The following is a 14,440-nucleotide window of genomic DNA, read 5'->3' as shown; positions in this document are numbered from 1 at the left end:
TGATTCAGCAAACCACAGACCAACAGTACATGATTACCACACTTCATCATAACTGCGTTTTATGCCTCATAAGATGCAACTATGCCCTGCTCCTTCTGATGTACACTGCATAATAGCACATATTCCTGTTTCCTGTTTTCAGCACTATTCTCATGCTTGTTTCAGAAGTCATATGCTACAATATCTCCAATTCATCTCGTTGAATAATTCATGGGTTACTTGCCAGTGATCTCACATAATTGTAAAATTCTGCTGTAATCTGTCTGCTGTAATTATAATCATCTATATCTGCTATAATTACACATCAGATGTGGAACCAAGTGTCTGTTTTTTTTTTTTTTTTTTTGGCAGGGAAGGCAGCACCAGTATTCTCAGTAACCTACTGTCCAGAATGGAACAGTATGCCAATAACCTGGAGAACTTGGTAGAAGAGCGAACCCAGGCCTACCTCGAAGAGAAACGGAAAGCCGAAAATCTTCTTTACCAAATCCTTCCACAGTAAGAAACGTGTTGTTTAATATTTCCTATGCAATTTCCAAACTTTTAATTGGAGATTGATGAAGACCTTCGATTAGTTCAAGACTTATCTTATTACTACACAACTTGCATGTGATGTAACTTCTACCATATTGTTTTATCTTATCTGAAAAATTTTGAGATAATTATGTAAGTGGTGAGAACTTTTAATACCGGCTTCAGATGAAGCAGGAAAGCTGACTAATTATAGAGTACTAAACTCTCTAAAAGAATAGCTAGGAATTAACCAAGATCTTTCATTCTTTAATTACATGAATTATCACTAATTGATCTCAAATGGGATCCTGGGTCTTATTAACAGAAAGTCTCAGAGTCCCAGCTGGAGAAAGCTCCCATTTTTCAACATGCTGTGAATAATTTCTGATTTGTTTATACTTTTGTTTTGTTTCTAGATAAGGATTTATTAAATTAAATTATTTTCTGCTTTCATCTGTGTATTGTTAAACTAACTGATTGTTTGCTACTGCATGTCTGCTATTGTAGTTGGACTTGTGTATGGAAAATAATTTCATGGTTCACTTGATCGTAACCTAATTCTCCCCACAGTTCAGTGGCGGAGCAGCTCAAGCGAGGGGAGACCGTACAAGCAGAAGCCTTTGACAGTGTCACGATCTATTTCAGCGACATAGTGGGCTTTACATCAATGTCTGCTGAGAGTACACCTTTACAGGTCTGCACAAGAATTTTTAGATACAAAATTCTGGGACTATTCTAATAAATATAATACAATTTAATAAACAGTGGGGACAACAAATCTGAGACCAAAGGTCAAAAAGCTTTTTGTATTTTTGATTTTTTTTTTGTGCAAATTATATGAACATAACAATATTGAGGACTGAAGAATAACATAGAATTTCTTAGTATTTAGTACACCTCCCTTTTATTTAAAACTTCATGTAAAACCTGATGTTCATTTTAACGCAGTTCAGATGTTATGGGAAGAAGGAGGCGGGAACCGGCGAACATTCAAATATTGTAATAAATAAATAAACCAATACAAAAATGAAAGTATAAGCCAGCAGCCCCTCGCGGACGACTGCTGGCCACACATATCAGGAACAAAACATCACATAAACTCAGGCCTGTTCCTCACTCGTTCTTCACTGTCGTCGCTCCTCCTTTATGCTTCCGCTCCTCCGTGAGAGATACGAGACCGGTGCGTTGCGCAGGTGTCGCTCTTCAGTAATCACGCCACTGGCCTCATGCCGCTCTCTCACGGCCCTCGGCCTCGTCCTGCTCGCCACAATCATGTTCTCCAGCATGATTTCAGAATGAAAGAACATTCTAAAATCAGTGCTTACAAAAAGTGAAAAAATCTTCTTGTGGATCAAGACAAATAAAATCCACTAAGATTACATTATATATAATCTTATATAGTATTTAAAAAACAGTCAAGGGTTAGGTTGGTTCTGAGTGCTAGGTTGTGTAAGATGCATTAGACCTGTCATCTGTACATTTTGTATGTCTCTCTTATCTGACACACTCAGTTCAGTTCATGGAGTCTCTCCTTATGAGCTGATCTGGTTCAGGTGTGTTAAATAAGGGAGACATACAAAATGTGCAGAGCAGCGGGTCCCGAGGACTGGAATTGAGAACCACTGCATTAGACTACTGTGATCTGGCTTATTTCACTGGGAATGTTTACTCTGTAGAAACAAAATGAATGATCAATGCACATATTTCATATTTTGTCTAATCTGTTTATCTGTGATTGGACTTAACATAACCATATTTAGTATGCAACTATCCTGCAATATTTTATGATTATGCAAGCACTATGCATCAATGCTATTGCAAGGAACATATCTGACCTTCATATTGTCAAACAGAGATTTAGACTGCCGCATTCTTCGGTCTGAGTTACAGAAAAGGCATTCCTTCCTTCACATTCCCATGTATTTTGATGATCAAAATACGATGATCACGTTAATCACTTTTTGACGAGAGGTTTGCCCCAAGATGGTCAAGTATTCTCCTTTAATACTTGTGTATTAATACATTTTATGCCAAGCATTCCATAAAGTTTTGCAAAGAAGAGGATTTAGCAGATGAGATTAGCAAATGCAAAGACTTTCACAACCCATGTAATAAATCCAGATATAGTATGTACTTTGATATTATATACAGTGCTATGCATAAGTTTAGACACCCATACTAAAGTTGACTAAAAAGAGGAATAAAAAAATCATCTTTTGGAAACTGAACTTAATGCCTTAATTTAAAAAATTAGGAAAAATCCAACCTTTAAGGACACCAATTTTCTTTGTGAATGAATAATGTATCGTAAATAAATAAATGTTCTTCCTTAAAATACAGGGTGCATAAGTTTGGACACCCCTATGTTAAATTCCCATAGAGGCAGGCAGATTTTTATTTTTAAAGGCCAGTTACTTCATGGATCCAGGATACTATGCATCCTGATAAAGTTCCCTTGGCCTTTGGAATTAAAATAGCCCCACATCATCACATAGCCTTCACCATACCTAGAGATTGGCATGGTTTTATTTCAGTTAGCCTAAAAGCTAGTTTGATTTGCATTGAGAGATGATCTTATGGAAAGTACCCCATGCCAATCTCTAGGTATGGTGAAGGCTATGTGATGATGTGGGGCTATTTTAATTCCAAAGGCCAAGGGAACTTTATCAGGATGCATAGTATCCTAAACAAAAAAATAAAAAAAATACTTAAAAATAAAAATCTGCCTGCCTCTATGGGAATTTAACATAGGGGTGTCCAAACTTATGCACCCTGTATTTTAAGGAAGAACATTTATTTATTTACGATACATTATTCATTCACAAAGAAAATTGGTGTCCTTAAAGGTTGGATTTTTCCTAATTTTTTAAATTAAGGCATTAAGTTCAATTTCCAAAAGATGATTTTTTATTCCTCTTTTTAGTCAACTTTAGCATGGGTGTCTAAACTTATGCATAGCACTGTAGCCTAAAACATGGTTTCTGGAATCAGTAAGATTAAGTTCTGAATCATTATCTACGTAAACATGCAAATGATTATAGCTATGCAAACTCGATTCACTATGTAGAATATCATTACAAATAAAACATGATTTTTTATATATTTTTCAAAAGTAATTAATTTCTTTAAGGGTACCCATAAGTGGAAAAAGTTGCATACTCCTTTAAATTATGAGACATTTGAGGCCATTGTTGCATTTTGTTTTACTTCTAATCTGAACTAATAGATCAACTGAGTTTGGAAAGTTACTCTGAAATTAGACCAAATGCAGACAACAAAAATGAACCGTCATGATGTTTGGATCACGCTGTTCAACAGCTGTTCAAAGATGCAATGATAAAATCCAGCAGTGTTTCAGTGATTAAGGTTATAGCATAACAACCTCATAATGAAGTTGGCCTCCATGTTTAATTCATCATCTTTTTTGTTCTATGTATGCAAATATATCACTCTGTAAGGCCTCTTTTTCTGGGCGTACATCCAAAGGGATGGGACGGGGGGAGAGGATTGGTGTGGGGGGCAGAAAGTATTTTAATTTGAGGGAACCATAGGGAGTTCAAGCAGAAACGCATCACAGCAGTCATTTCGCACTCAGCTTCTATGAGACATGGCAGAGCTGCAGACACAATAGACTTTTATTATACATTCTGTCTGAACTGAGTTTTGGGAGCACAGATGCAGAACTATTTCTGTCAGGTTCTCATCACACCTAAAAAGGTGTGGGAAAAAAAACTTTGGAACCGGAGGAAGTCTCGTCTAAATAGTCAAACAAATGAATTCTTGAGAGAATTCTAAACAGAGAAAGTATCTGAACAGAGTATCTTGGCTGATTTAAAAGGAGAGTACCTCTATTATTACATTATTATTATAATAATAATTATTAACACTTTAAAGTACTTTGGATTTAAATTATATAAATATAGTGGGTTAGTGGTGTTAACGTGAAAACATTCCATTGTTTATTGTAATTGTTTTAAATTACAAAAACAACAACAAAAACAACAACTACTTGTCTACATTCTACTCTAAAATTGTGATTCCATTCCAATCGGCATTATAATTTACCATCTAGGTTACTAATGTAACCCCTGTTCCCTGAAGGAGGGAACAGAGATGTTACGTCAGAACTGAACTGACAAATTGTAATCTCAAAGCGGGTATAAAAGGAAGTGTGTGTGCGATCAGACTTCAAGTTTTGCGCTGAGGAGTCGAGACGGTGTATCAACGTTACGTCAGAACTGAACTTTCGAATTGGGATCCCTACAAAGCATCACTATTGCTGCCCCTTCCAGCACCCCGCGTAGGCTACCTAATCACCCCACACCTACTAGGGTGGAAGATGGGACTGGCTTTACGCAGAGAAGGTCAATCACTGCTGTTCCTTCTGACCCACTCAGTTAGACTATTGGATAACACTGGGAAAGCGTACCTATGGTAAGGGATGCTACAGGGAGCACATTATGCCCGCAGGGAGCAACCCTAGACTGTTTGTGTGTGTGTCATTCACTGAAACGTAAATTTAGCTGGAGCCAAGTGACTGTGCGACCCACCTCTTCCCACTCTGCGACCCACAAATGGGTCGCGACCCACAGTTTAAAAACCCCTGGCTTAGACCACCCTGATGGTTGATGTACACAACGGCTGCAGTGTTGTTCGATCGGACATGCTTGCTGTGTAGCAGCTATTTGAAGCTGAGCAGCGCAAGGTATACTACTAGCAACTCAAGGCAGTTGATGTGCCACTGCAGTCGGGGTCCTATCCAGGAGCCCGATGCTGCATGCCTTTTGCACATTGCACCCCAACAGGTTTGGCAACAGGCCGGGGTGATTGCCACCCGGTGCGTGCCACGCTGCCATGCCCAGCCGTGAACCCAGTGCTGAAGCGGTTTTATATGAAGCTCTCCACCTGGGGGATCTCCACGTACCCCATGGCTACTCCACCATCGAGGGTAGTGAGGGAGGAGGAGACACTAGCTCGGTTTCGGGCAGAAATAGTTGCCTTCCACGATCTGGTAAACTCTTCGTCCACTCCCGGGAAGAAAGGAACTGGGGTGGAGTGCTATTGGTCCCTGCCGGCGATCCCGAGATACGAATCATCCAGCCTGGAGCGTTCGGGACACGGTGGAGTCCTCCATTCGAGCCCGACACTCTCAGCGGCCCGTCAGCTCTGGGTCAGACTCGGTCAACACTACTCTTCTTGAAGGGGGCAACGCAGTATAATCTTAATCCCCGGAGGACTTAAACCACCCTCTGATGCAGCGATAGACATCTGGTCTTCCGCTGGAGCCCCAAATGAAACACTTGGTGCCCCATGCGAAGGACCAGCAGTCTCAGCCGGAAGCTCTACAGCTTGCGATGTGCTAGAGGAGCGAGTTTGGCTCGGCAGGTTAGCCCCCACTGGGTTCCTCAAAGTAGCCCTCTGCTGGGCAGAGGGACTAGATCGGGGCATAGCAGAGGGGACAGCAGTAAACAGTAGGAAATGCTATTGACGTGACCAACGCTGACACCAACACTTGACTAAAGAGCTTCTTCTAACTCGTAGCACACTCATTGATGATTGCAGAGCAGAACAGCAACAACCGCTCGGCTCTGAAGCGAAAGCCTGAAGTGCGATCGCACACGCGCTTCCTTATATACCTGCTTCACTGGATAGGGCTTGTGATGCAAATCTCGCAAGCCAATGTGCATTGTCTCGTTCACAGTAGTTTACACTTGAAGATGATTGGGCTCTCAGACGAGATCCCAATTTGTCAGTTCAGTTCTGATGTAACGTTGACTGACTGATAGGGAATGTCAAGTTTAGGCTTAGTTTAGGCTTACAACAAGGGTTAGTCCTACTACACCATTCTTATTCACCTATCATTTCCCTCTGGTTTTAGGGATAAGTTATGGGTCTACTACACCATTCTTATTCACCTATCATTTCCCTCTGGTTTTAGGGATAAGTTATGGGTATTAAGGTTAGGTTAAGGGGTAGGATTTGGGTTAGATCTTTTAATTTCTTTGTAATTTAAGTTATATGATCTGATACAAAAGCCATCATTATTTTATATTATAATGTTGTCATGCTAATGTCATTCACAACTCAATACTGCTCTTAACAGTGTCCTGTGCCTCTCTTTAGGTGGTGACATTACTGAATGATCTCTACACATGCTTTGATGCCATTATTGATAATTTTGATGTATATAAGGTGAGCGACTTTTAATTCACAGTGCAGTCATATCTTTTCATAAAAATGTTTACATTCTTTTTATTATCTATTCATGTGGTTATACCTTTCAAAAACACAATGCATTCAAACACATACGATGTGGAATGTGCTTGATCGTATTAATGCAGATGAATACCTTTATAATGCACTATATAGAGTATATAGTGCACTCTCTCTAGAGAAAGTATTTTTTTAATTATTTCAACTTTCTTCAGCTTTTTTAAAGGTGTAAAAATGTGCAAAGACTTTTTGCAGATGGCTTTGTGCATGTTCTTATATTTTTAGGTGGAGACAATTGGTGATGCATACATGGTGGTGTCAGGTCTGCCTGTGCGGAATGGGAAGGTACATGCACGTGAGATAGCTGGCATGTCATTGGCTTTACTGGAACAGGTTAAAACCTTCAAAATCAGACACAGACCCAACGATCAGCTACGACTGCGGATAGGAATCCACACAGGTATCTGTTTCACAGATTTCATTCATTTCAGGCTTAGGGCCCTATTTTAACGATCTGAAACGCAAGTATCAAACGCGAGGCGCAAGTAACTTTGTGGATGGATCTCGGGCGCTGTTGCTATTATACCGGCGGGATAAATTACATGGCCAAGCATGCGCCCTTAAAATAGCATCTGAACGCGCCACTGAAAACGCGCCACTGACTTTTCTGTGGTGGAATTGTTTTCTGGAACTGCAAAATAGCACCAGGGAACGTTTGCGCCGGAACACGCATCCTCTTTTCACTGAACCGCCCCGGGAGTGCAAGTTCATTCCCTAATTTACCGACGTGCGTCTGCCGAGGGAAAAGTCTGCTGTGTGTCGGGTGCAAAATAGGAATGAAACATGCGTCAGTGTACAAAGTCAATTGCGTTGGGTGCAGGTTAAGGACAGATAATTATTGCTTTAAACAAATACATATGAATATAAATTATAATTATTTTGTATATTTTATATATATATATATATATATATATATATATATATATATATATATATATATATAATGTCTGTGTGTGTGTGGTTCAGGTAAACCCTACATTGCAAGGACGCCAATATCTGAAATCCTTGAACTTGTGGGGACACTTTATGGTCCCCATGAAGAACAGATTATAAATCATAAGGAATTGTTTTTTGGAAAAAAAAAAAAAACTGCAGAAAGTTTTCTCTGATGTGTAGGTTTAGGGGATAGAAAATACAGTTTGTACAGTATAAAAATCATTATGTCAAGGAAATGTCCTCATAAAACAAGAAAACTCAACATGTGTGTATGTGTGTGCGTGTGTGTGTTCATTTGAGATGTAAGGAATTTATGTCATATACATGCGATCTGATTGCAGCCTGTTGTTCTCGTTTAGTTTATTTTTTTCAACCTGTGAGGAAGCATTAGGACTGTGTATAAGTAGTTACTGGATTCCTACAGTGAATTAATCTCCCTCTATGCTGCATGTGTGTGTGTGTGTTGAGCAGGGCCTGTCTGTGCTGGTGTAGTGGGTCTTAAGATGCCCCGGTACTGTTTATTTGGAGATACTGTCAACACAGCATCCCGAATGGAATCTACTGGAGAAGGTTGGTGACAAAAATATTTTTTTTAATCTTTGTTCAGAATGCAGAATTTTTACCACACTATGGCAATGCAGCATGAGACTAAAGCTGGTTTTCCACCATCAGGCCGAACGGTTCTAAGAACAGCAAGGTTTTATTTCCACTCAAGCTTGGTTCGTCACAACATGATTTCTCATCCGGAATTCTTAGCACTGTTGGCTAAACATGCAGGTAGAATGCATGTAGTGATATCGCCACTCAGTATTGGTCACAGTATTGGTTGGTTGCCTGGCTACCAGTTTCTCTGTAGCTGGCCAAGCGTGCTATACAATTAAAAGAAATATCTCATCATCCTCCATAACGTAATCGCTATTTACATCCCTATTGCAACGACTGATGAATTTGGATTACATTCCAAAGAGCTCTGTTATCAGCCAAGCAGTGGAAAATTAAACCATATCTTTACCGGCACAGAATAGAGTGGTTAAGGAACGAGAACGGTTTGGCCCAACGGTGGAAAAACATCTTAAGTTAACTAAATCTTTGTTTGTGATTTTGATATATTTAAATATAATATATCAAAATATTGTTAACTTTTGAACGGTGGTGTAAAGTTATGACTCATAGGAAAGCACAGGCATGTGCCATTTTGGATTTCTTTTATGATGGATGGTAATCTATGGTACCATTAACTCCCATTATAAAGCTTAAAAGAGCCAGGATAATTTTTTTTTATATATAATTATTGTGTTTGGCTGAAAGAAGAAAGTCATATACACCTAGGATGGAGTACATTACGGAATAATTTTTTGGGTGAACTATCCCTTTAACCTTGCTTTCTGGAATACCCCCTGGCACACTATGCAACCAAACTGAGGTGGAGAAATGATTCTATGCAGTGCTGCAGGTGTACAATTGTCAATAGAGATTCATTGGGTTCATGGAATGCAGCATAATTGTATAATTGTGAGCTGAGAGAAATGCCAATTATACATATCCAATACCATTAAAAAAATAAAAGGCAAAACTATGAATATTGTGATCATTACAATATAAAATAACTTTTTTGTTCTATTTTAATATAGTTTAAAATGTAATTTATTTCTATGATGATGTAAACGCTGAGTTTTCAGCAGTCAGTACTTCTGTCTTCAGTGTTACATTACTTCAGAAATCATTTTAATATGCTGATTTTGTGCTCAAAACTATTTTTAACAGCAATGTAGTTTAGTCAATACTGAAAAGTAAAGATAAAAATAGCATCCATATCCATTATTTGTGAGTTGTATATTGTTGTGCTTATTAGAGTGTTACATTGTTAGCTTACAAACATGCTAACGGAAAACTTTTGGAATCACACAAAAAAAATATATATATTCTCACGCACTTCCCGAGACGTTTGCAGTTTGCATGTGAATGATTGTTATGAATGTTGCTGCCTATATAGAAAGTTTTAAATCAGTAACTTCTGTGATGGTTAGGATTCCTTAGAAGGTAGCTGCCTTTGTAGACAGCAGACAGCGATGGCAGCTTACTAGGGTTTGGAACAGAGCTGCTCAGTAGTGTTGTATAAAACTTTAATATGCGTTTCACCCATTTACAAGTAACAGCTGTTGTTCATGAGACTTACCACCACATGTATCGACTCACAGTCCACTTCCTGAGGTGGGCTTCATTTATAATTCATAATTAGTGACAAGGACGCTCGACGTGGTTTGATTTATAACATGTAATAATATGTTTACAGCTTGTTGGAGCTTAATGCTTCACACACTTAAAGGCCACACCTTCTGGAGCCTGTTACAGATATGTTGGTCCTCTTATAGACAGGACAGATTGCCCATTACTTGGGCTCCATTTGTGTTGAGTGCCTGTCGTCATTCTTAAGTGTGATGAATCATTTTTTATCAAGCACGGTGTCATTTGTCACTCACAGCTGTGCACTTACACTTATTGGCTGTGACTCTTAAAGAGATAGTTCACTCAAAAATGAAAAGTCTTTGTTTGCCCACCCTCATTTCATTTCAAACTCACATTACTTTCTTTCTAATAGAGAATATGGAGAATTTTCTGCACAATCAAAGCTTTCAGTGACCAAAAAAAGTATCATTCTGTAAAAGTAATCCATACATTCTTCTTAAATTATAAAACAGTTTTATGTGGATCTCACTTCAAGGGCCAGGGCCCGGTTGCATGAAGCCTCTGAAGTAGTAGTATCGTGAATGAGTGAATAATAAGAAAAAATAGTCCCACCCTAACCGTGAACAGCAACAGAAGTTAAATTATTTCACCTTTAGATGGCGGCAAAGTCAAGTCATATTAAGTCACCTTCATTTATATAGCGCTTTTAACAATATAAATTGTTTCAAAGCAGCTTTACAGTGATAATAGAAAATTAAAGTAACAGAGATTGTTTTGACTTTACAGCAGCTCTAGAATAAAGTTATTGTCCAGCTAAAGTTAGTTTTGATTGATTCACTTCCGTTGCAAAGATCATTCGTTTTTAACTTAGGGGCCGCTTAAACGACACCGTTCTAACAGAAAACCCTTAATGCGCTCTGGCCTGCTCATTCGCACCGCAACAGTGCCTGGTGGCTCGAGAACGCAAACCTTGAAAAAGGTTCCAAGGTGCAAGCCTTAAAAAAATAAATAAAGACTTGTCTTTATGAGTGAGTCTGTTAGTAGAGAACACTTTTATATTGAAAGGACTGAAACTTGTGAACACGTAGAAGCAAGACGCAAATGACTAGAGGGCTCGGGAAAAACCCCTTAACTATTAAAAGGACAAGAAATCACTGCGGACATTCAAACGGATTTTTTATTAGGAATATAGGACTGACCTGAAGGAAAATGCACATATCTACTGTAAATGCAGGTACACTCGCTTACTCGATCTGTCACAATACTCTACTCTATAAGCTTCAATGAACACTATCAATGAGAACATGTGTTTAAGTTGCTTAGAGTGGTTGCTAGAGGTGTTGTGTAGTGATACATAGAACCGTTGGGTGAAGCGGACATAGCCGTGTTTTATTGTGAATAAAACACAGCTATTGACCAATCAGAATCAAGGACTGGAACTAACTGTTTTATAATAAACTATACAGCTGTACTACAATATCTGAGTTATGAAGATTATTAAATCCTTTATGGGAGGAGAGTATTTAAATTAATCATGCAAGGTGGTTTACTAAGGTTTGCGCAAGTCAAATTGACTGGTATTTGCGCCATTATTTAATGCCCAAAAAAGCATGTCATAAACCAGACGCTAATTTGCGCTGCTCTTGGTAGATGCGTTGGTCAGTATTGAAATGATCCGGCTGCATCTGTTTTTTTAATTTGCATGTTGTCTGTAGATCACTCACAGAACTTTCCACTTCCATCTGCGCATCTTTGGAATTGCACTAATTTGCCCTGTTTAGTAAAAGTGGCCCCAAGTCTCATAGTGCTTGGACATATTAAATACTTTCAGGTTTAATTAGTTTGAGTTGATATTTTTAAACTACCACTGAAGGAAAGGTTTTTGCAAATAAGGACTAATAAAATTATGTTTTTTTTTGGCCTTTTTGCAGTTCAACATCCCTTATAGTCACTGTGTGCTTATGTTGTATGAAAAAGTGCAGATTTTACATTCGTCAAAATATTTGTACATGTGTTCCACAGAAAAATAAATGAAGTTTTGAAAATGATGAAACAATTTCCATCTTCCGGTTGACTATTCATTTATGATTATCATGTCCTCCACAGCTCTGAGGATACATGTGTCCTCAGCCACCAAAGACGTGCTGGACGAGTTTGGCTACTTTGAACTCCAGCTGCGAGGAGACGTGGAGATGAAGGTATGGAGTTCCAGTCGTGCTTGCATTCTGAAGTGATTAAAATGTATATATAATGAGCTAAATTATTTTTTATATACATTGTTTTAATTTTAGTTTTTGCTATTTTGTGTGAGTGATTTTAAGGAATGTGTACAGATTTTTCTAAAGGATCCCATTGGGAATTTTCTTATTCCAACATAACACAAAAATAAACTATATATTTTAGAGTGCGTAGATTTTGATTTTCAATAAGATAAAATGCCCCTGCAGGACATCAAATGGAATTTAAAGACACTATTTCAGAATTTTAACACTCAAACAGAGTTCTGATAAAGATTTAATAATATCTAATGACAGTCATTATAAAGGGGTCATATGATGCTTTTTAATGTTTTCCTTTTTCGTTAGTGTGTAATGGATCTATTTGTGCATGTATACGATCTGCAAAGTTACAAAGCGATTTATTCTAACAGAGAACACAGATTTTTTTTTTTGATGACCATCTTGCAGCATTTAAAAGTGACCCATATCCGATATCCGATATCTGCATTTAAACTATACACTATACATTTACGCCAAACAACCCAAGTTAGACGTACTGACCCAGAAAAGCTTAGGCCGAAAGTTAGACGTACGAACAACCCAAGTTAGACGTACTGACCCAGAAAAGCTTAGGCCGAAAGTTAGGCCGGAAGTGATTTGCAATGGATGCAGATAAAAATGATAATTCAAGCGTTTGCTTTCTGCATCATCTTTAAAGGCCAACAAAACATTTGGTTGAGCCTTCGTCCTCCATTGACCCATTGAAAAGAGTTATGTGATTGAGTTGACATCATTCGCCACCTTTGCTTTTTCAATGACGTACGACTCACATTAACAGGGGAATATCTGATCTGTTCGCTTACATGGCAGACTCAAATGCACGTATCCAATTCATATCAGATTTATTTCCACATATGAACGAGGCCTGAAACCAATCTAAGAATATCGGAATCCTTTTTTCCTGCTTACATGTTTGTGGGTCATATCCGATCTGTGACACATGGGAGTGAAAAAATCTGAATTAGGTCACTTGAACCGTGTAATGTAAACACGGCCTATGCCTCTGTCTTTTCATTAAGAAAGAGCATATTGCTGACATATTGTTGATTAGTTCCTCCAGTGGGCTGTCTGAGTGCTCATTGATGCATGCTATTGATCGGTGTTGTTCCTCTCTTTCAGGGTAAAGGCAAAATGAGAACGTATTGGCTTCTGGGAGAGAAGACAGAAGTCTATGTTATCTGAGATCACGGTTGATGACAGGAAGTCACCAGGATCAGAGCCACTGCTTCTTATATTTGTTCTGTGTCTCGCTCTTGCATAGAACAACACATTATAATACCTTTTGAGGGAGGTCAATTCAGGTATATTTCATACCTGCTTAAAAACGTAAAAAATTGTATAGTTGTTTTATAGTAAGTTTTCTTGTGCTGAGAGAGTACGTCTTTCCAGGTGAAATTCTTATTTTTTGTGCTTTCTATATTCAGATTTTTGGAAACCGGTGATGTATTTGACATTTTCTTAAAGCGTTAAGCGCATTAAATAGTGGTTGTCAGAGTGATGTTTTATCAATGTAATATTTGTATATATGTATATCCAAGACATTGTATAATATTTTGTTCAATAAACTGAATTAAAAGCAGGTTATTATGTTGTCATTATTATATTTCTTTTAAATACAGTCTTCACTGTTCTAAAGAATTATGAATATTAATTCATCCTTCCTGAAGGGCGCTTTTCGACTCAATACACCTTCCAAAAGGGATTTGCAGCTTATCACAAGAGAAAATTGCACACTTGCAATATCTCACTCTTCCTCAGAGCTGAGGGTTTTCTGTTAGAACGGTGTCGTGTTAGCGGCCCCTAAGTTAATGATCTTCACAACGGAAGTGAATCAATCAATCAAAACTAACTTTAGCTGGACAATAACTTGTTAGAACGGTGTCGTGTTAGTGGCCCCTAAGTTAATGATCTTCACAACGGAAGTGAATCAATCAATCAAAACTAACTTTAGCTGGACAATAACTTTATCCTAGAGCTGCTGTAAAGCCAAAACAATCTATTTTACTGTAATTTCCTATTATCACTTTAAAGCTGATTTGAAACAATTCATATTGTTAAAAGCACTATATAAATGAAGGTGACTTGACTTGACTTGACTCTCTATCAAGAGGGTCTCGGTTACATATGGTAACCCTCGTTCCCTGAAGGAGTGAACAGAGACGCCACGTCAAGACCGACAAATAGGAATCTTGCTAGAGAGGCCAATCTACTTTGAAACTAAAACGAGCCAATGCACATTGGCAATCATTTAC

General features: G+C 38.2%; 1 protein-coding gene across 3 annotated transcripts in view; it reads left to right on the top strand.

Moving 5' to 3' along the window:
* npr2 (natriuretic peptide receptor 2) overlaps positions 1–13,768 on the top strand; it is a 61,055-nt gene extending 47,287 nt beyond the window's left edge. For all 3 annotated transcript variants that reach the window (XM_084414850.1, XM_084414849.1, XM_084414848.1), the window contains 7 exons: positions 352–498; positions 1,084–1,207; positions 6,637–6,705; positions 7,012–7,186; positions 8,194–8,292; positions 12,016–12,107; positions 13,308–13,768. In XM_084414850.1, the coding sequence (XP_084270976.1) occupies positions 352–498; positions 1,084–1,207; positions 6,637–6,705; positions 7,012–7,186; positions 8,194–8,292; positions 12,016–12,107; positions 13,308–13,370 (769 nt within the window). In that variant the 3' untranslated portion in view covers positions 13,371–13,768. The remainder of the gene's footprint in view (positions 1–351; positions 499–1,083; positions 1,208–6,636; positions 6,706–7,011; positions 7,187–8,193; positions 8,293–12,015; positions 12,108–13,307) is intronic.
* Positions 13,769–14,440: the final 672 nt, after the last annotated feature.

Source organism: Rutilus rutilus, assembly GCF_951802725.1.
Source record: "Rutilus rutilus genome assembly, chromosome: 7".
NCBI classification, from domain to species: Eukaryota; Metazoa; Chordata; class Actinopteri; order Cypriniformes; family Leuciscidae; genus Rutilus; species Rutilus rutilus.
The sequence above is the reverse complement of the archived record's forward strand: the minus strand, read 5'-3'. Positions and strand labels throughout refer to the sequence as shown.